This window comes from Caretta caretta, chromosome 1, assembly GCF_965140235.1.
Source record: "Caretta caretta isolate rCarCar2 chromosome 1, rCarCar1.hap1, whole genome shotgun sequence".
Lineage (NCBI taxonomy): Eukaryota > Metazoa > Chordata > Testudines > Cheloniidae > Caretta > Caretta caretta.
In genome coordinates, this window is record NC_134206.1 from 127,612,293 (window position 1) to 127,635,701 (window position 23,409).

The 23,409-nt window shown below is 40.9% G+C and overlaps 1 protein-coding gene across 1 annotated transcript in view; it reads right to left on the minus strand.

Moving 5' to 3' along the window:
* Window positions 1–23,409, minus strand: part of PRKX (protein kinase cAMP-dependent X-linked catalytic subunit) — a 119,206-nt gene that overhangs the window by 33,151 nt on the left and 62,646 nt on the right. The window contains exons 3-4 of the mRNA XM_048860036.2: window positions 18,505–18,768; window positions 3,337–3,456 (exon numbers count right to left, since the gene is read on the minus strand). Of these exons, the coding sequence (XP_048715993.1) occupies window positions 3,337–3,456; window positions 18,505–18,768 (384 nt within the window). The remainder of the gene's footprint in view (window positions 1–3,336; window positions 3,457–18,504; window positions 18,769–23,409) is intronic.

Below are 23,409 nucleotides of genomic sequence, written 5' to 3' on the forward strand. Positions count from 1 at the left end.
CATTTACACTATAGTGTTAAAGATTTGCATGGAAAATGAACATCCTAGCTATATAGCATATATATAAAAATCAGGGCAATTATGATGGAAATTACATTCTTATTTTAGGAGGTTAACCTCTCCTCTTGCAGTATTCAATTCAATTCTAGGAAAGGAATCAAAGTGAGTTTGCCAAAAATTCTGTATGTTTTTTTTTTATGAAGTGGTAACTTTCATAACCTGCACTTCCCACCTTAAATCCATCTAAATTAGAAAAATGTGATGTTAAAATAGTTATGGAATATTTTCCCCCACTTTAAATTACATAAAATCAAGTGTTAACAGATTTTCAAAATGTATCAATTTTGATATACAAACAAGGGCTTTTAGAATTTTATTTTTAATACGATAAACAAAACAGACACCAAATTATGTCTAAGAGCATGTCTACCCTACAGGTGCTGAAGCTATACTGCTGTAGTAACATAGTGTAAACACTTCCTACTTCATAGTTTCATTCAAACAGTGTTTTGGAGCTTATTTAGATCATATCACTAAAGGGGTGGTGGAGACAGTTGCTTTGAGACCCGTATTCTATCCTTTCATTCATGAAATATTACATTCAGACCTGGCTTGAGGCACATATTAAAGAGTTTGATGACCCTAGCTGTATAAAACTGTGCAGTGATTTTGCAGAGTGAACAGACTTTATGCAAGAGAACAAAGGTTTTGTGCTAGGAAACACCTTATAAATTTACATTTTAGACTGTTTAGCACGAACACAAATGAAAACACAACTGCCTCCTTCCCAGCTTATAGATTATAGGTAAGGCTATGATTTTGTCACAGAGGTTGCCGAAGTCACGGAATCCATGACTTACAAAGACCTCCAGGACTTCAGCTCTGGCAGCTGGGAGCTGCAGGGCCCTACCGCCTCCCGCAGCAGCAGGGAGCGGTAAGGTACCCCTGCCGTCATGGGCAGTGGGTGTACCCCAGGAGCTCCCCGGCTGCTGCCGCAGGGGGTAAGGGGGACCCCGGCAGCACCTTCGGCTGCCGCCGCATTTCATCATTGATATTTTTAGTAAATGAGAGACAGGTTATGGGCTTCTGTGAATTTTTCTTTATTGCCCGTGACCTGTCCGTGACTTTTACTAAAAATATCCATGACAAAATATTAGCCTTAATCATAGGCGTGTTGTGGTGCTGAAAATTTCTGTAGAAAGACAGTGGTGAACCACTCCCTTTGTTGACTGATCCATTGGATGGCACTGAAATCAATCTCATAGGATTAAATATGGATTTTGTCACTAAAAAGGTACTATAGACGCATCTGCCTCTCCCCCCCATAAAAAAAAAAGGATAACAAATCCAAGTGCTGACAGCTGTAGGAAAAAAGAATGGTAGATAACCTACTGCCCTGTCTATTTAGGTAAGCTCCAGTATCATGTCGAGCTACCCAATAAAAACAACCCAAAATTCATGCCAATATCCCTTCATTAAAAGAGAATTTTCATTTGGCAACATAACTGATGACATGACTACAGATTGACACATCTAACTTGTTAAAGTAACCAATATTTGACATTAGGCAGAAGAGGTATCACCTATGTCTGTTCCTGAAGGGGATCAACCCATCGCAGGATAGGCAGGGTTTGAATCCTGAAGTTTTAGATTCCACCATGAAGGCAAGGCAGTTGGTGTGACGTGCCTCGCCCTGCTAGAATACCAGGTTGTGTCTTAGTTTGGATTTTCTTTAATTTTTTTTTTCATGGGGGAGCTGTGGAATGGAAGTATGAGAAGATTTTGTCTCCTAAAAGGTTGAAAAAGAACCTGTTTAAAGTCTCGGAAGAGAGTGGTAGGTCTGATGCTCGCTGGGTTCAGTCCTGCTGCCACAGGTGGTAAATGGAAAATAAGGGTGGGTTACAGCCATTCTACTCTTCATACCCTTGTACAGGAGCACAAAGAGGCACAAGACACATGTGCGGCCCAAAGAGAGACCCTTTTATACTGCTGTATGGCAGCATTAGTCATAAAATTCCATCAGTCCTCACTTTTTTTCTTAGTACACTTTCAGCAGACATGCAGCGCACATACCAGGAAAGGTATAGTTTTTAAAAACATTTTTAAAGTCTTTACATATAATATACAAGAAATACTCAATTGGGCTTTTATTTTCAGTGTAATCAAATAGCTGTAACAGGAAGAACTATATTAATTTTCCTTTTTTATTTTTCATTTTAAAAATTCCATTGATTAAAAACCCGACAACATAAGAGTTTTAATTTTTCTAGTTAATATTTAACTCAAATACTTAAATGAATGTATTTGAAATGCCAAGAAATCTTTCTTTAGTGGCAAAGATTTTAAGTTTGTCTACTGAGAACACTGCCATCTAGTGAATCCCAAAATATTGCTGGAAATAAAGTTGATAAGCATATGAACTCAAGAAATAATCCCGATGGCTTTTGCTTTTTTACCCCTCTTCTTATTCCCCTGCACCTTTTTGGAATTTACTGTGCTTGTAATAAACATTTCATCCAGAGAAATAAAGCACCATAACAGAGTGAACAAAATAAAATAATGCAGAATCTGCTTTCCATTCTCCATGTTCAAACTTCAATAAGATAGGAGAGGTTTTTGATATAGTAGTTAAAGTCTCAGTCTTAAAGTTATACCAGGATCTTTAGAGCAAACTAGTAGCCTCTCTCTGCGCAAGAATAGTCCATGCACAAAATCTAAACTTCTGTAAAAAAAACCTAAGCCTCCAACTGAAATATAAGTTGGAGTGAGAGGGTAGAAAATAATTAAGTTTGATCATACCACTGTTTTGTTTTGTTTTTTTTTAAGGAAAAAAGAGAAACATGTTTAAATATATACATATATTTTCTTAATTCTTGAACTGTGAATCAGGTGAGTTACCCTTTATGAAGCTTGCTCACTTCTCTTCAAAGAATTGCCAAACAGACAAGTTACAGTGCTAGTTTGCAGGATGCTCAACCTTTGAGAAAGGTATAACAGATTATTAATATTTTACAGAGGTTCAAACTGAACTCCATGATGGGAGAATATATAATTGCAGAATTTTGAGCAGAATATTTTCATAACTGTAAACTGGGATTTTGCTGCAGAATCTCCAGTCAGGTTACTGGGAGTTGTATGGCTAAATTATTTTGCATTCCTAATTGGGTACATCTTTGCGGTCTCTCTCATAGGCTCTCAATTCTTTTCTTCACAGAAAGACAAGATAATCTAATTAGTAATAGACATAACATATACCCAAGATATTTCAAACTTGTTATTCGGAATACTGAAATAGAGTGAAAGTTATGTACTTAGTATCACTAGAGAAACACTTACCCCGACAGCATCTCAAATATCAGAATTCCTAGAGCCCACCAGTCCACGGCTCTTCCATGACCTTTACTCTGTATCACTTCTGGTGCAAGGTATTCTGGTGTGCCACACAGCGTCCATGTTCTAAGAGAAATGAACCAACAAAAACATAACATCTAAACTTTCACTTACTGTTTTAAAGGGCTGGATTGCAACTATAATTAAAATTAATACTGTAGGCAAACTAACCTTTGGAACAGTCAAGTTCACAAAGCTCTAAATGTGTATTACAAGTGGCAAGTCAAGAATACTGCTGTTCTTAATCATTTCATACAAAGTCAGGAAAGGCCACTGTAAATTATCTACTCTGAACTCCCATAACAGAGGCATAGGAAAGTGAAATGACTTTCTCAGGGTCAAACAGGAACAGGAAAACGAAATGTCTTCCTCAGGGTCAAACAGGAGGTTAGTGATAAAGATAGGAATAGAAACCAGGTTTCCTGATTCCCAGCACAGTGCTCTATTCACTAGACCAGTGGTCACGAACCCATCGATTGCAATCGACTGGTCGATCCTGGAGCCTCAGACAGTCGATCGCGATCTCCGGGGCTAAAAGTCCAGCGGCGCAGCGGGCTCAGGCCGTCAGGCTGCCTGCCATGGCCCCATGCTGCTCCCGAAAGTGCCTGGCTGCGGGCATGTCTCTGCGCCCTGGGGAAAGGGGGGGGGGCGGTGGCTTTGCACACTGCCCCCACCCCTGTAGCTCCCATTGGCTGGCTCCCGGCCAATGAGAGCAGTGGGGCGGTGCTTGCAGGCACAGGCAGTGCACAGATACCCGCTACTCCCCTCACCCCCGGGGGCCGCATGCAGAGACATGTCAGCAGCCAGCCACTTCTGGGAGTAGCATTGGGCCATGGCAGGCAGTCTGTCTGAGCCCTCTGAGCTGCAGACCAGGAGCCGCCTGTGGTAAATGCCTCCAAGCTGGAGCCTGCACCTTGCACCCCTGCCTGCACCCAAACACCCAGCCCAGAGCTGAAGATTTTTAGAATCATGTTGTTCATTCTATCTATCCATTCACATTCCTATGTATGCATCTTATTTTCATGCTAGGACATTTCCAATATTTATAATTAGAATTTAACATATTTTGTAAGAAAAAAAAAGAGAGAAATAGGCAAAAAAAAAATCAGTAAAATACACAGCTTTCATCTAATCCTGAAGACTGCATCCACCATGCCAACCCACAAAGCTTGCAGCTCATATAGAAATGCATCTTTTGTAGTTTTCTCAAAAGCCAAAGTTCTCCAAATTAGCTTAAATATGCAGTAAATAAATAACTTTTTAGACAATTTAAAATTATGTTCCTTATAGTGCGCTGTAGTCCTGAGTCCGAGTCACCTGTACAATCATAGAATATCAGGGTTGGAAGGGACCTCAGGGAGGTCACCTAGTCCAACTCCCTGCTCAAAGCAGGGTCAATCCCCAACGAAATCATCCCAGCCAGGGCTTTGTCAAGCCTGACCTTAAAAACCTCTAAAATGCAGGCACTTTTGGTCAGTCAAGAATAGTATTAGTAATACTAAGAATAGCAATAGTAGTAACTTCAGCATTGTGCATGGCGGCAATGAGTTGTTTGTGTAATACTGCTAAAACCTCCAGTAAGCTCCAGCCATTGACAAAACCCATCTTGAATCTTCTGATTCAGTATTTAACTTTGTACTCTGATCTCTGCTAGTCATCAGTGTGCTACAACCCTACCCCTGAGGCTATTTAAGGCTCCCCGTGTGTCTGGAAATGACAACTTTCAGCAGAATCCCAGCCCTCCCTTTTAAACACATCTGAAGGACCCGTGCCAGAGCTCCCTCCCATACCCTGCACCCCCTCCCACACCACAACACCATGCCCCAGCCTGGAACCCCCTCCTGCACACAAACTCCCCCCAGAGCCCACACCCCTCATCTGATCTTGCACCCCAATACCCTGCACCAGCCCGGAGCCTGCTCCTGCAGCCAAACTCCCTCCTAGGGCTTGCACCCCTCACTCCTGTACCCCAGCTCCCTACCCCAGGCTCAGCCAATGCACACCCCACAGTTGAGAATGTTACACTGATTTGCAACAATCCCGAAAGGGTTTTGGATCTATAAACCATAAATGGCACTAATAAAAAGTAAAACTCATGAATTGTCCAGTGGATTCTATGAGATTAGGTGCAGTGTGACCATACGATGCCAGCACCCAAAGCCCCTCCTAGAGCTTGCACCCCTCACTCCTGCACCCCAACCCCCTGCCCCAGACTCAGCCCAGAGCCCCCTCCCACACTCCGAACCCCTCGGCTCCAGCCCAGAGCCTGCACCTCCTCCTGCACCCCAATGCCCTGCCCCAGCCTGGTAAAAGCGAGTGAGGATGTGGGAGACAGAGTGACGGAGGTTGGGGGGAATGGAGTGAGCAGGGGCGGGGCCTCGGGGCAGCGGCAGGGTAGATAGATCCTGGGTTGATCTTAAGTTCGAAAAGTGATCTTGTTCGTAAAAAGATTGGAAACCACTGCACTAAACTATACTGCTTTGAACTTTGTTCCAGTCTAAAAATCAATAGGGATCCATCAAACTTGTGTTTGATTACTTTTTAAAGCTCAGTTTACTTAGAAATATTTATTGTCGCAAGAATTATTGGAATATCCTCTCTCCGCAGATACACAGGTCTGCTAAAATTTAAACGCTCTGCAATGTAATTCAAGCAAACACTTATATTATAGTATATTACATATACACACACATTTAACTTTCTGCTTTGACTCAGGGCTCATTTATTGTTTTGTTAGGATACATTTCTAGCCATTCAAAATGTATCTTTACTATCCAAGGTTACGCACTATTATTAAGGAATGTTATTAAGTGGTAATTCAGCTGTCTATGTTATATACAATAGATAACTAATTGTTGTAATGATCTAGAACGCCGAACTGTTCTCTGTGAAACATCGTTGCCGCATCTCTTTCAGAGTTTCACTGGCTTTACTATCTTGAGATTCTTTTTAAGTGTGAAAATAAAAATCCTGTTTTCATTTTTGAAGACCTGCACTTCCCTCAAATGAAGGAGTCAAAAGATAAAGCCTTAAAGAATATTCTTGAGTTGAAATGGGAAAAAGGGGCATCTGCATCACAGAAGAGGTATGTAGTCTTACTCCTTGTCAAATTTTGACAAAAAGTACTCCTAGAATTAATGAGAAAAATCATTTCAAAGCTTTGTATCCCACCACTATAGCTGCATTTGATATAAAAAACATTTCCCCCCTCCCCCCAAAAACAAAACAAAACAAAACAAAACTATACATTGGCTATATCTCGGGGCCGGGGAGTGTTTTAAGAGTCAGGCCTGAGATTTTAAATTGGGTGTTTATGAGAAAGGAAAAAACTGTTGAGGCAATCCTTTAAAAGCAGGCTCCTACTGTAGGAGTTTAAGTTTGATAATTTTTTAAATGTGGCAAAAGTTAAAGATGTTTTGCTCCAACAGAACTGTCAGAATACATTTTCAAACACACTCCTCTACATGCCCAGCATTTCTTGAAACTGTTCATTAGCCTGAAGGTACTCCTTCAGTTTTTACCATAAGAAGCTTGGGGTATTATTTTTAAAATTTGGAAAATGTCTGATGATTAGAAAATACAATCTAACACATACAAATACCCAGACACAACCCTGCTTTACACACTAGTGCCATCTAGCAGTAGCCTGAAAGAGGACTATAAATGCATTACAAGGTATGCAATCAGTCTTAAAAAATGAAAATTTCAAAACACAAATAAAAAACAGAACCATATCATTTTAGGGTTTGATTTTTCATTCACATTAATTTGTCAAGTGCTACTGAGCCAGATTCTAGCCTCTGACTATGGACTTTATGGACAGAAAACAACGCATGCAGCACAGAAGGGAGCTGGAATCTTCTTGGATTCTGACCGTCACAACTTATTTGTGGCCAGATTTTTCAGATAGAAGAGGCCTTATGAAATATTAGAGCATTGCTTCCAGTGCACAAAAGATTACGTATCTTACTGCTAACAATAAAATTAAAATGAGCTGTTTCCTTAACTACTTGACAGTTTAGTAATGGATAAAATTACTCAACTTGCAAAAGGAAAATGACAAGTGTAGGGAAATATAATTAGAGAGTACCTGGTCAAACAGGACTATTGGGTTTTACTACTACCTAACAGGCCACCTGTTTTGACTGCTAATTTTATCACAAACTACTTATGTTAACTGATTGCCCACACACATTTGCAGGCGAGTGTGTTAACTCTTCGTCCCACTGGAATCATTAGCGTATCTATTTTTCTCACACGGCATTCTTCTGGATATACTTGTGCTTTTACCTTTTTATTTTTCTAGATTTATAAAATACATTCATTCCATGTTTCAGGAACGTAAATAATTTGATAATTTTTAAAAAAACTCAAGTTGCTCTGCTGAGATCAATAATAAAGTTCACCAAGTTCATAAATGGCAACCCCCTCCCCCACACAAAAGTTCTGGGAAAAGTGACCAGCCTTACAGAATATTTATTGGCTGCATGCTTCTGTTTTCTCTGAAAATATAACTGAAGCAGAAAGGCAATTAATCTTTAACGGAGTAGACAAATTATTTTAAAACACTACAAGATTTTTTATATCTTAGGTTCACAAGGTAGGAATTAAAATAAAGCAGGAAACCGAAGGGCATGGAAATTGTCTTATGTAGGATTGTAGCTTAAATTCCCACTAAGCTGTGCAGTGGCGCAGCAGGCTATCAGGGGGCCCTGCAGGCTTGCCCTGGGGCTATGGTTGGGAGAGAGGATTCCCCCCAACACTCTCTTACCCCAGTAGCCCAGGGCTGGGGGGAGAGGCACCTCTTTCTCTCTCTCCCCCAGCCCCGGAGCTGCCATTGCTGGGGGGGGAAGTAGGGAGGGGTTGGGGAAGAGAAGAGAGAGAAAGTGGTGCCACTCCCCCAGCCCTGGGCTACTGGGGCAAGAGAAGGCTGTATTTCAAGGAATCCCTGTTGAGGTTACAGGGACAAACCATCCCAATGAGTCGAAAGAATAGTAAATATGGCAGGCGACCAGCTTGGCTTAATGGTGAAATCTTAGCGGATCTTAAACATAAAAAAGAAGCTTACAAGAAGTGGAAGGTTGGACATATGACCAGGGAAGAGTATAAAAATATTGCTCGGGCATGTAGGAATGTTATCAGGAGGGCCAAATCGCACCTGGAGCTGCAGCTAGCCAGAGATGTCAAGAGTAACAAGAAGGGTTTCTTCAGGTATGTTGGCAACAAGAAGAAAGCCAAGGAATGTGTGGGCCCCTTACTGAATGAGGGAGGCAACCTAGTGACAGAGGATGTGGAAAAAGCTAATGTACTCAATGCTTTTTTTGCCTCTGTTTTCACTAACAAGGTCAGCTCCCAGACTGCTACGCTGGGCATCACAAAATGGGGAAGAGATGGACAGCCCTCTGTGGAGATAGAGGTGGTTAGGGACTATTTAGAAAAGCTGGACGTGCACAAGTCCATGGGGCCGGACGAGTTGCATCCGAGAGTGCTGAAGGAACTGGCGGCTGTGATTGCAGAGCCATTGGCCATTATCTTTGAAAACTCGTGGCGAACCGGGGAAGTCCCGGATGACTGGAAAAAGGCTAATGTAGTGCCAATCTTTAAAAAAGGGAAGAAGGAGGATCCTGGGAACTACAGGCCAGTCAGCCTCACTTCAGTCCCTGAAAAATCATGGAGCAGGTCCTCAAAGAATCAATCCTGAAGCACTTGCATGAGAGGAAAGTGATCAGGAACAGCCAGCATGGATTCACCAAGGGAAGGTCATGCCTGACTAATCTAATCGCCTTCTATGATGAGATTACTGGTTCTGTGGATGAAGGGAAAGCAGTGGATGTATTGTTTCTTGACTTTAGCAAAGCTTTTGACACGGTCTCCCACAGTATTCTTGTCAGCAAGTTAAGGAAGTATGGGCTGGATGAATGCACTACAAGGTGGGTAGAAAGCTGGCTAGATTGTCGGGCTCAACGGGTAGTTATCAATGGCTCCATGTCTAGTTGGCAGCCGGTATTAAGTGGAGTGCCCCAAGGGTCGGTCCTGGGGCCGGTTTTGTTCAATATCTTCATAAATGATCTGGAGGATGGTGTGGATTGCACTCTCAGCAAATTTGCGGATGATACTAAACTGGGAGGAGTGGTAGATACGCTGGAGGGGAGGGATAGGATACAGAAAGACCTAGACAAATTGGAGGATTGGGCCAAAAGAAATCTGATGAGGTTCAATAAGGATAAGTGCAGGGTCCTGCACTTAGGACGGAAGAACCCAATGCACAGCTACAGACTAGGGACCGAATGGCTAGGCAGCAGTTCTGCGGAAAAGGACCTAGGGGTGACAGTGGACGAGAAGCTGGATATGAGTCAGCAGTGTGCCCTTGTTGCCAAGAAGGCCAATGGCATTTTGGGATGTATAAGTAGGGGCATAGCGAGCAGATCGAGGGACGTGATCGTTCCCCTCTATTCGACATTGGTGAGGCCTCATCTGGAGTACTGTGTCCAGTTTTGGGCCCCACACTTCAAGAAGGATGTGGATAAATTGGAGAGAGTCCAGCGAAGGGCAACAAAAATGATTAGGGGTCTGGAACACATGAGTTATGAGGAGAGGCTGAGGGAGCTCGGATTGTTTAGCCTGCAGAAGAGAAGAATGAGGGGGGATTTGATAGCTGCTTTCAACTACCTGAAAGGGGGTTCCAAAGAGGATGGCTCTAGACTGTTCTCAATGGTATCAGATGACAGAACGAGGAGTAATGGTCTCAAGCTGCAGTGGGGGAGGTTTAGATTGGATATTAGGAAAAACTTTTTCACTAAGAGGGTGGTGAAACACTGGAATGCGTTACCTAGGGAGGTGGTAGAATCTCCTTCCTTAGAGGTTTTTAAGGTCAGGCTTGACAAAGCCCTGGCTGGGATGATTTAACTGGGAATTGGTCCTGCTTTGAGCAGGGGGTTGGACTAGATGACCTTCTGGGGTCCCTTCCAACCCTTATATTCTATGATTCTATGATTCTAAGGTTGGGGGGAATCCTCTCCCCCTACCACAGCCCTGGGGCAGCCTGCACCCCAAACCCTGCCTCAGAGCCTGCACTCGCAGCCAAAACGCTCACCCCCTGACCCTGCAACCCTCTGCCCCAGCCCTGAGCCCCCTCCTGCATCTCAACCCCCTAATCCCCAACCCTACCCCAGAGCCAGCACCCCCAGCTAGAGCACTCAACACCCCACACACACCGCAACCCTCTGCCCCAGCCCTGAGCCCCCACCCACACTCCAAAGCCCTCAGCCCCACCCCCGCCACACATCACCTCCCTATTGGTGCACATAGCAAAATTAATTCTGCACACGGATATAAAAAGTTAGAGGGAACATTGATTGCAGCTGTATTTTCATAACAATGTGCATCTAGTCTTGTTCTTAAAACTTTAAGCTATCAGAAAAGGCTTTGCCCAGCTTGTCTAAGCAAAATGTATTCAACTAGAACTAGGGCCGACAAGTGATTAAAAAAAAATCACAATTAAACACACTATTAACAGAATACCATTTATTTAAATATTTTTGGATGTTTTCCACATTTTCAAATATATTGATTTCAATTATAACAGAATACGAAGCGTACAGGGCTCACTTGATATTTATTTTTTATTACAAATATTTGCACTGTTAAAAACAAAAGAAATAGTATTTTTCAATTCATCTAACACAAGTACTGTAGTGCAACCTCGATCATGAATGTTGAACTTACAAATATAGAATTATGTACCAAAAATAACTGCATTCAAAAATAAAACAATGTAAAACTTTAGAGCCTACAGGTCCATTCAGTCCTATTTCTTGTTCAGCCAATCGCTCAGACAAATAAGTTTGTTTACATTTGCAGGAGATAATGCTGCCTGCTTCTTGTTCACGTCACCTAAAAGTAAGAACTGGTTTTCACATGGCACTGTTGTAGCCAGCGATGCAAGATATTTACATGCCAGATGCGCTAAACATTTGTATGTCCCTTCATGCTTCAACCACCATTCCAGAGGACATATGTCCATGCTGCTGATGGGTTCTGCTGTATAACAATCCAAAGCAGTGCAGATCAACGCATGTTCATTTTCATCATCTGAGCCAGATGTCACCAGCAAAAGGTTGATTTTCTTTTTTGGTGGTTCGGGTTCTGTAGTTTTTGCATAAGAGTGTTGCTCTTTTAATACTTCTGAAACCATGCTCGACACCTCATCCCTCAGATTTTGGAAGGCACTTCAGATTCTTAAACCTTGGGTCAAGTGCTATTGCTATCTTTAGAAATCTCACATTGGTAAAAATGTAAAACCCTTCTTTACATTTTGTCAAATGTGCAGCGAAAGTGTTCTTAAAATGAACAATATGTGCTGAGTCATCATCTGAGACTGCTGTAACATGAAATGTGGCAGAATGCGCTTGAGAGAGCCAGAGACATACAATTCTCCTCCAGTTCTCCCCTAAGTTAGTCACAAATTTAATTTACACATTATTTCTTTAATGAGCATCATCAGCATGGAAAAGTGTACTCTGGAATGGTGGCCGAAGCATGAAGGGGCATACAAATGTTTAGCATATCTGGCACGTAAATACCATGCAATGCCGGCTACAAAAGTCCCATGTGAATGCCTGTTCTAACTTTCTGGTGCCATTATAAATAAGAAGTGGGCAGTATTATCTTCTGTAAATGTAAATAAACTTGTTTGTTTTAGCGATTGACTGTATACGTAGGAGGACTGAATGGACTTGTAGGCTCTAAGGTTTTGTATTGTTTTGTTTTGAGTGCGGTTATTTAACAAAAAAATCTGCATTTGTAAGTTGCACTTTCACAATAAAGAGATTGTACTAGAGTACGTTTATGAGGTGAATTGAAAAATACTATTTCTTTTGTTTTTTACAGTGCAAATATTTGTAATAAAAAATAATAAAGTGAGCAGTGTACACTTCTTATTCTGTGTTGTAATTGAAATGAATATATTTGAAAATGTAGAAAAACATCCAAAAATATTTAATACGTTTCAATTGGTATTCTATTGTTTAATAGTGTGATTAAAACTGCAATAAATTGACAGCCCTAACTATAACTAAACAAGTCAAAATATTAGATAATTAAGATTGTAGGGTTTTATGCTGGATCCCATCACTGTAGTATCCGAATGTGTTTACTGAAAGTCAACAGAGGAATAGCCAAGTCCTCAGTGGATGTCAAGGTTTACTTGGGTGGGGCTGTATAGGAGGAAGGGGTTTGGTTTATTTTATTTTTGGGGGGGAGGGAGGGTCGGGTGCCTAGGTGGGGTATCTATATTGTTAGTATCATTCTTGCAACAACGTAAAGGATTTTTCAAACCCTTCAAAAAGAATTTAATAGTGTTTCCTGAAGATGGTCAGACACTGGATTTACTGAATGTCCTTTGGAAGTTCATTCCATACCCAGATTCCCTCAGCTGACAATGCTTTATCCCCAGCTCTTATATACTTTGCCCTGTAAGACACTCATTTCTACAGTGAGAGAGCAAGAGCACTTTACAGATAGGTAGAATAGTAGTCCCTAACCCAATGAATTTAGAATTCAGTTAATTTCATGATGAAGTCAATGGGAATCTATCCATTGATTTAAATGGAAGTTTGATTGGGTCCTTTAGAGGATTGGGGTCCCGGGTTATAACTGTTCTGCATAGGCAAATCATGTCCATGTAGAATTTCATTGGTCTGTATTTGTAGCAGGATCAAGGTATGTGCAAACAATAATGATTGAGATATATTAAACATATCCTTCACCTCAACTCAGGCAGATACATTATTCTTATTGTGGTGCTTCCATCAACTGAGAAACAAACTGCTAATTGTAATCTACAAAATAATAACTTAATTTTGCACAGAAGTATTGTGTGGGTGTCTCCAAAAACATCTTAGTAGTATTAATATTATTATTTTCACCGGTTTCAAACAGTATTGGAAATTAAAGTTGTTACAAAAGTTCTGCTCAAATAAATCACATTCTATGGGCCAGTTGTGGCTTGGGATTAAACATCTATTGTGCTGGAGCAAGAATACTCCAAAAACTTTAATGATGCTGACTTCACCACACTAACTGAAGTACCTTGACTTCCCTGAACGCTTTCCTCACCTTTAACTTAGGTTAAAACACTAGAAGGAAACAAATAGCTAAATTATCTAAAATTTCTACCATGTAAAACATTTCCCTACACCTTGAAATGTTGTGATGGCTTGCTCCAAAGCCATTTCTTAAAATCTTGAGTGAAACCCTGCATTGGATGGAGTATTAGCAGTCTTTTCCAAAACTTAAGCTCCTTTTCTCCATGTTTTTAGGGAAGGCATCTGAGGGAGAGCAGTACAGAAAGGAGTGAGACAGCAAGAGAAATAGGAAAATGGTGTATAGAAGTAATAGCTTAAAATAGGTGTTGTGTCCACTAAAAACCACACATGAATGAAATTAAAACCAATATGGGACTTTTATATGCTCATTCTCTTCTTCAGGCTATTGCTGATGCTTCTGTATCTTCCTCTCTTTTCTCCTTTTATCTCTTCCCATTTTCCCACTCTTGCTTTTGAGGTAATTGGAATATATATTCCTAATCACATGCCTGTTGATGTCTAGGCACTTAATCTCAAAAGTACGTTTAGTCCTGGGTGAGAGAACAAGAGCGAAAAAAAGATAATCAGGAAGTGAAGTGAGGACACACTACTTTGGAGGAAGCCACCCACATGAAGCGGAAAATTGGAAGAAAACAGTGAGTGATAGAGAAGGAAGAAAAGAGGACAAGTAAACATAAAATAAGCAGAAAAGAGATAGCTCCTTGTTTTCTAAGGACGGTTGGAGAAAAGAAGCAGGAGAGAATAGAAAACTAAAGAAAAATCTTACCTGCCAGAAACCACCACCTTATCATTCACAGACTGAAAAATTACTATTTTAGGGAGAAAGCGTAATATGGAGCTGCCTCGCTCCATGGAAAGCTCAGGTAGACCCGAGAAGCTATGCGTACAGGAAGGACAGTGCAGATTGCGCAATCACGGAGACTGGCACAATTTGCTCCCTTACACGTTGTGACCTGACAATCAGTGAGAGGATTTGGGAGGGTTTAACCTGGCCCACGTCTTCTTGTTATTTCCTGGGATGACATTCTCCACCCTTTTCGGCTTACCAAAGCAGCAGACCTTGTGCTCATTTGAATACAGAAACTGCAACTGTTTAAATCAAGGCACGGTGGGGAACTCTGTGTGGGCTCATTTATCTTCTGTATGCTGCACATGGGCTTGTTACGACCTGGCCTGTGGCATCCAGCTCATTCGGCCAAAGGTAGGAATGACGGGGAAAAAAAAAAAAATGAAGTAACCCACAAACTAAAGGGAACAGAAGAGTGAGAAATCGTCACATTTCATGTTAAAATGATACCCTCCTGAACCATTAATCTTAATTACTCCTTTTTAAGAATACTTTGACAGCAATTTACTTCAGGCATTTAAGAGGAAATATCAATAAACTGACATTTTTGCCATTTTTGAAAGGGAATAATCTTTACATGCAAACATTATGAAGTGTGAACCAGTGATACACAAGCTTGTCATGTTTTATAAGGCATTCTAATCCTTAGAAAGATGTCAATGTAAGTAATAGAATAATCTAAAGGCCAGGGTACAAGCACTAGGAATGGTATAATTCTGTTTAATTCCTTTTTGAGGGAGGAGAGAAACAACACAGATAATCTTGAGGTACTTCTGCTTTGATGTATAACCTGGCCTGGGCAGTTTCTTTGTAGCAGCTGTGTTAGTTTTCAGAATTTTGAATTGTTGTATTTATATTTTTGTACAGCTCCTACCTTGGGGTAAGTGCTCTATAAATTTAAAATATTATAGCTATATAGCCACTACGTCTCTGCAATTGTATTAGGAAAGCTCTCCCTTTTTATAGATGCACAATAATACATAATACATTATAGCTATAAAGCCACTACTTCTCTGCAATCAACTGTGTTACGATAGCTCTGGTTTTATAGATGCACACTAGTATATAGCAGTGGTGGGCAAACATTTTGGCCGGAGGGCCGTATCTGGGTAGGGAAATTTCATGCAGGGCCATGAATGTAGGGCTGGGGTTGGGGTGCGGCAGGAGGCTCAGGTCAGGGGGTTGGGGTGCAGGAAGGGTGCAGTGGGGGCTCACAGCAGGGAGTTGGGGTCCCGGAGGGGTGCGGCAGGGGCTCAGGACAGCGGGTTGGGGTGCAAGAGGGAGTGCGGTGTGTGAGAAGGGGCTCAGGGCAGGGGGCTGGGGTGTGGGAAGAGGCTCAGGGCAGGGGTACAGGAGGAGAGGTGTGGGGTGTGGCAGGGGGCTCAAGGCATGGGGTTGGGGTGCAGAGTGCAGGAGGGATTGGGGTGCAGGCTCTGGCCTGGCGCCGCTTACCTTGAATGGCTCTGGGGTGGCTGTGGCGCGCAGCGGGGCTAAGGCAGGCTCCCTGTCTGCCCTGGCCCCTTGCTGCTCCTGGAAGCTGCCGGCACCATGTCCCTGCAGCCCCGGTGGGTGGGGGGGCAGAGGGCTCCACGCACTGCCCATGCCTGCAGATACCTCCCCCGAAGCTCCCATTGGCCGCAGTTCCCCATTCCCGGCCAATGGGAGCTGCAGGGGGCGGTTCCTGCAGGCGAGGGCAGTGCACAGAGCCTTCTCTCTCCCCCCCACCCCCCAGGGCTGCGGTGCCAGGCACTTCCAGGAGCAGCGCAGGGCTGGTAATCCCACAGGCTGTATCCAAAGCCCTGTCGGGCCAGATCCAGCCCATGGGCCATAGTTTGCCCACCCCGATATATAGTAAAAGAAATTGTAGTCATTTTAAGTTCACAATAATACGAAGGGAGAATAATATTTAACCACCAGAAGGAGATTACAACTAGCAGCATGGGTATGATAAATTACTATTTGTGGCTGGTAAATACCATCCCCATTGCTGAAGAGCGTACTTTTTATTACTCTCCTTATCTCTTTTACAGTTGGAGTAGCTATAAATTACACACCACTCTACCATACTCAAGTCCAACCTAATGCAAGGTGCCAGACTATAATCTTATCAACTACTTTTCTGAAATAGGACAGAAAATGTAAACAGTATACAAAATACAGGAGAGGTATTACAGTATAATATTACAGAATATATTTAAATTAACCCACTTTCCCTTTGTTCTGGATTTTAAATTGCTAAAATCAATGTATATTGTTCAGTCACACTGTTGATGCTGAGTTATATCCATTATACTTAACCACCCCAAACACCAAATTTAGATCAGTCACTAAGTGGCAGTATCTACATTTATAAACAAAATCATGGGAATTAGTGCCAAATACAATAGTGCCAAATAATTTACTACATGCAATAAAGGTTTGTTTCTTGTTAGTTAACAGAATTCAGTGAATTGAAGTTTTATGAGTTTCTGAAATAAGAATCGCCACCGGGTTATAATCACTTGTGTAAATCAGGTACTGTCTCCATAATGTCTATTAAGACAGTCATTAAAGATCTTCCATTCAAAACAATGTTTAAGTTAAATTTATTCAGGCAGGAAAGGAGCAATCATTTCTATATTATTAATGTAAAACAAATCCAGACAATCCAGTGAAATGTGGTGCTCAGAAATTAAAATTAACCTCACTTTATCACAAACCTGACCTCCAATGTTTAAGAACCTTTACTATTTCAGGACAACCTCAACACATGAGATTCATTCATGTTTTACAAATAAGAGCTACTAGATTTCATATATGCCCAGCTTTAACTGAATTAAGACAGAATCAAACACATATTTGATCTTTGGCATTTTTCAATTGATCTTTAGCCTCAATGTGTTTTAGGTGTTCACAAGAGTTGGAAGAATCTTTTATAAATAACAAAACACCAGTCAACTGAGGTTATGCCCAACCAGCATCATCTTTAGTCAGCACAGGATTGGAAAGATGCAAGCAAAAGTTTGTTTCCCAAGTGACCTTGCTGTTTTGATTCAGCCTGCCATGTCCTGTTTTTGTCACTTTAAAGGTATATGTTAGGGTAGCTGCAGCTGAGCCACTTCCATTTGGGTCCCCTTTGTAAAATCCCCACATATGCTAAAGTAGAAGAAAAGTGATCATAGAGATCAGCATAATCTCTCATCAAGTTTGTGTAATATTGTTAGCATTAGTATATGATCCAGTCTAGTTTTTAGCATCCAAATCAAATGGGGTTTCCCTTACCCTGCAGGCCAACAGAGTCCTCATTGTCAGGGATTTTTCTCTAATATTCAGTTTAAGTTGTTCCTTCTTAAATTCATCCTCACATGGCTAACAACCACCTCCCCTTTCCTCCCAAATAACACCTAAATATATTCTTTTACACTGTGCCCATTACCATCTTTCCAAGGTTTATGGATAGACCAAGAGATACAAGATACACTATTCAGACTTCACCCTTACATGATCAGCAAACAAATACCCCTTTCTACCAGAGAAAGGCAATAGATGTGTTTCACGAAACATATACAGCAGCATATCTACAGGGGAGATGGTATGGGCCATAAGATTTTTCAATGAAACTGTCATTATGCCTTCAGTCTAAGTTTTTTCGTAATTGTATTTCAATAATACAATATGCTAATGAATTACCAAATTTTCTTTAATCCAAACTGAAATGCACTCTGACCCCTCTACTTTCAAAAAGTCTCTCAAAATGTAACAGTAACAAGAAAATAAATTATAATGCATTCCAAAGTTAAACAACTTTTACTTCTAAATCTGAACGGTTAATATCACATTTTAACAATGATGTTCATATATTAAGGTTTGCTCATTTCACATGAGTCACTTGGCATTTTGCAGTGCAAGTACTGAAATATCAAGTGCACAAAAACATCCATAATGTTTTGTAGAAAACGATTCCTTAGCCACAGTGGAGCTACTTGCTATAAATATTGCTGAATACTATCTACTGTACAGTAGTTTGTTTCAGTATTACTTTCCTCCTGGTAGTAAGGGTGTAATGTGGTTCTCTTAAATGTCAACAACGCTAAGAGTGAATGCAAAACTGAGCACTGAAAGTAAACATTACTTCTCACCCAAACTTGTTTTACTTTTTAAGTGTGATTTTAAAAATCTTACCTATCCACCAGCTTTTTAGCAAATCCAAAATCTGTAAGCTTGATATGCCCTTCTTTATCTAATAATATATTTTCAGGTTTTAAGTCTCTGTAAACGATTTCTTTGGAGTGCAAATATTCTATTGCACAAATAATCTCTGCAGAGTAAAACAGTCCTGTGCTGTTGTTGAAACGCCCCATGTTGCGCAGATAACTAAAAAGTTCTCCTCCAGGTACATATTCCATTAACATGTATAAAAAGCGTTCATCATGGTAGGTCCAAAATCTGTAACAAAAAAGTCTTTATTAAATATTGAGCCAATAAATCATTTGTAAAACAAATAAGATATTCTGTAAGATGGTGTTGTTCCATAGTCTCAAGGAAGAAAGCGTTCTAAAATAATGCATAGTTAACTTGTGGATTTCATTGCACAAGATACCTCCAAGACCAAGAGCTCAGTAGGATTTTTAGGTGCATTTGACTGGTATATGGATAAGATTTCCGAGAGTTAAATCAGGTAGGGGAGAGACACCCACCCCTGCCTTAGACAAGATATAAACTTTCACTCTTCAGGGCACAAGCCAACAACTAACTGGCCAAGCTTAGAAATAAAGCTTCACTTTGTAGGTAGGTTTTCCCCATAATTGTCTGTCATAGGGGTTCTTGTGCATTCCTCTGAAGCATCTGATACTGGCCACTATTACAGATTCAGCGAGCCACTGTTCTTTATCTTTATCAGGACAATTCCTGTGTTCCTATATTGTATTCAACATAGTGCAGTCCAAATGAAAAATAAACAGTGATCTAAATTTGGAAAACTGCTTATGACGAAGTGTCTAAATGAAGAAAAATACACTATAGTCAAACCATTTTTTTCATTATTTAAGTCATGTCTTAATAGAAGTTTCATATCTCATCATCTTGCACTTCTATAGTGTCTTCCATTCAAGGTTCTCAAAAGGATATTTCACAAACTGGAATGTGAGCTAGTAAAGGATTATCGTCCTAATTTTAACTTTAGGGAAAGTTGGGAAGAGAAGTTTAGTGTCTTGCCAGAAGTTTGTGCCATAGCCAGAAACAGAACTCACATCTTTTGACACCCAGTCCTATGACTTAACCATAAGACCATCCTGACTTGCACAACAAAATTATGATGTGGATGTTGGTAGCTGCTGCACCAATGACAAAGGGACTAGCTTTAATGAGACCCTAAGTCTTGACTAGGGCCTCTAAGCACTACTATAAAGAAACATCTGCTCCCAAATATTAATCTGACAATAAATACACCCATCCTACCGATACTCTTTCCTCTTTCAATTGAGAAATACTGCTTTTTCAGTAGTACTACTACACCCAGCAGTCAAAAACAAGCTATGCAACATGAGGAAATACATTCCAGCTCATTTAAGTCAGAAGGAAGAGAGAGGTTGATCAAAACATGCTGGTACTATTAAGTACAAGTCAACAACTAATAATAAAGGCCGAGAGACAGAGAGTTTGTGTACATTTGTGTGTGTGTCACACACATACATAAGCATGCTTAGCACAATGGGGCCACAATCCTCAATCATGGGCTCATGGCATTAGACTAAAGGTAGTAATAATTAATAAAATAGCAAGTATAAATTAGAAATACTGTCTCACAAAAAGTTTTGTACTGAACACAAGATCATTATCTAGCATATCCTAGAAAGTGAAGATACATTTGTTTCTACCCATAGTGAGCAGACCAAATACCATACTGGTATCCAACCTGTGGGCCTAAAGAGCAAATGTGTTAAGAAGAAAGTTTGTATTGGAGTATCAACTGAACATGTGTTCCGAGACACATCCTGTAATTTCTAAATGGAATCATTCCCTTACTGCTTCTGCTGCATCAATACCACCCTACCCCCTGCCCACTGCATTGTAGGGAAAGGGGGAGAAAAGCAGAGTTGAATGGAAAATGGAGATCCCTACCCACAAAAAAATTCAGAGACAGCTCCGCCTCTTAGCCTCCACACCCTAGCTCCGGGGCCAGAGAGGCAGAGAGCTTGGGCACTCAGCCTCCCTGGCTTTAAAACTGGGGAGAGGTGGGGGGAGAAGGAGGAGGGTGCACAAGGAGTGGAGGGCTAAGAGGCAGAACCAGGGTGCACCACCACATCAGCCCTCCAAGAAAAAGAGCTTTTGTCAAATTCACAGGCAGAAAGTAAAATTGACAAATGCCTTCTAGACAGGCAGCAAAGAAGCCCTCATTTCATTATTCCCTATGGGAAAAAAACATTTCAGTTATGTGAAAAGGGTATTCTCCTGTCATAAATATTCTAATTTTTTAACTCTAAAAAAATAGCTTTTGCTGCTCCATTACATCTGCTTTTCAGACGGGCTGCGGGAGCCCCAGGAAGAGCAGGATAGTAGCTCAACTAGTTCTTCCTAAGTCTGTGGGAGACTTGAGCAAAGTAAGGCTTCATTCCCTGACACAGGAACCTGAGAAAGCCTAGCAGAAGGAAAAATTGAGACAATGAGAACTAAACCAGTACAGCTCCCAGTTCTCAGTCCCAGCACAGGTTAGCCTGGGTGAACAGGGCACAGAACTCTGGGCCATGCTTGATGATGTTAATGTCTTTTTCTAACAAGGATGTGAAGGGCTGCCATTGACATCTTTTCTCCCAAACAAAGTAAATCCTAATGCCATTGTTCTACCAATAAAAATCCCTGATAAACCCTTTCCACACCCAGTCAAAGAAGAACTGTGCTATGGAACATTGTGAATAAGTCAAACATGTATAGTCCGGAGTTGAGAGATGCATTTTAAACAGGGCTGTTGATTAACTCAAAAATATTTAATCACACAGTTTAATAAATTTCAATTGATATTCTATTGTTTAATATTTTGGATGCTTTTCTACAATTTCAAATACATCAATTTCAATTACAAGACAGAATACAATGTGTACAGTGATCACTTCATATTATTTGATTACAAAGATTTGCACTGAAAAAACGATAAACAAAAGAAATAGTATTTTTTAATTCACCTCATACAAGTACCGTAATGCAATCTCTTTCTCATGAAAGAACAACTTACAAATGTAGGGGTTTTTTGGTTACATAACTGCACTCAAAAACAAAACATAAAACTTTGTAGCCTACAAGTCCACTCAGTCCTACTTCTTTTCTTGTTCAGACAATTGCTTAGAGAAACAAGTTTGTTTACATTTACAGGAAACAATGCAGCCCACTTCTTAATTACGTCACCTGGAAGTGAGAACAGGCGTTCACATGGCACTGTTGTTGCTGGCGGTGCAAGATATTTACGTGCCAGATGTGTTAAAAAGTCATATGACTCTTCATGCTTCAGCCATCGTTCCAGAAGACATGCTTCCATGCTGATCATTATACCAATAAAATAAAAACCAGCAGGATCTTATTAAAGGGGAAAAGGCAAAATACCACATTTATTGTGAATACAGAAAGAATCACAGTAAGCAGTTATAGCTATAATATTCCATTCAATTTCATATTTATTCACACATTCATTCATTCATACACACACAGGTTCTGCAAAGTTGTTATCATAGTTACCAGCCTTTAGAGTTGCTCAGGCTAAGCCACTGGCCAGGTGGCCTGGACGAGGAGGGAGCAGTGTCCTGTCAGATGCTCATCTGATGCTCCTGGAAGTTGGTTTGCAGAATCAGACCCCAAAGTTCTCACTTTCTAGAGTCCATTTTTATAGGAATTTCTTCCTATGCCAGTCTATGGGAATTGCTTCATCATGCTGTTGCTGAATCAATCAGCAGACAGCACATTCCTGACGGCTCCGTGCTGCCAGATGTTATCTTCTTCTTTGGTTCTCCCATCCTTGAGGCTGTTGGGTGGATTCTAGTCTGCCCTCCAGAGGTCCTCTGGTTATTTCCACTTGACGTCTTCTTCAGCCGATAGACACTGGATTCTTAGGCTGGCACCTCCCTGATCATTCAGTTATTATCCACACCAAGCATCCATCCACATACATCCTCTATCTCTATTTTAATTACAATTGTTAACAAAGTGAGATGAATACAACAAAAGGGCAGGGAGTCTCTGGGTGCTGTTTCTGTTATTACAGAGTATTGCTTTGAGTCTCTCTCTGTGTGAGTAGTAGTTGTTACAAAGAATTGCTTTGAGAACAGACTCTGACTTAGAATGTACTAACACAATTAGCAGCTTGCAAGTTTCACACACAGAGGGAAGAGAAACAGTACCAAAAACCAAGAGACCTCTTAATTAGTAATACCCTAGAATTTAAACTATGGGGAATTAAACTCATTTGTGATTTTAATACAGAATTACTTTAATATGATTCAACATGATGACACCAGTTCAAAAAAAATAATGTGTTAATTAAATTTGTGACTGAACTCCTCGGGGAAGAATTGCATGTCCCCTGCTCTATTTTACCCGCATTCTGCCATATATTTCATGTTATAGCAGTCTCGGATGATGACCCAGCACATGATGTTAGTTTTAACAACACTTTCACTGCAAATTTGACAAAATGCAAAGAAGGTACCAATGTGAAATTTCTAAAGATAGCAACAGCACTCAACCCAAGATTTAAGAATCTGAAGTGCCTTCCAAAATCTGAGAGGGATGAGGTGTGGAGCATGCTTTCAGAAGTCTTAAAAGAGCAACATTCTGATGTGGAAGCTACAGAACCCGAACCACCAAAAAAGAAAATCACCCTTCTGCTAGTGGCATCTGACTAAGATGATGAAAATGAACATGCCTCGGTTCTCACTGCTTTTGATAGTTATCGAGCAGAACCCGTCATCTGCATGGATGCATGTTCTCCGGAATGGTGGTTGAAGCATCAAGGGATATATGAATCATTAGAGCATCTGGCATGTAAATATCTTGCGATGCCGGCTACAACAGTGCCATGCAAATGCCTGTTCTGACTTTCAG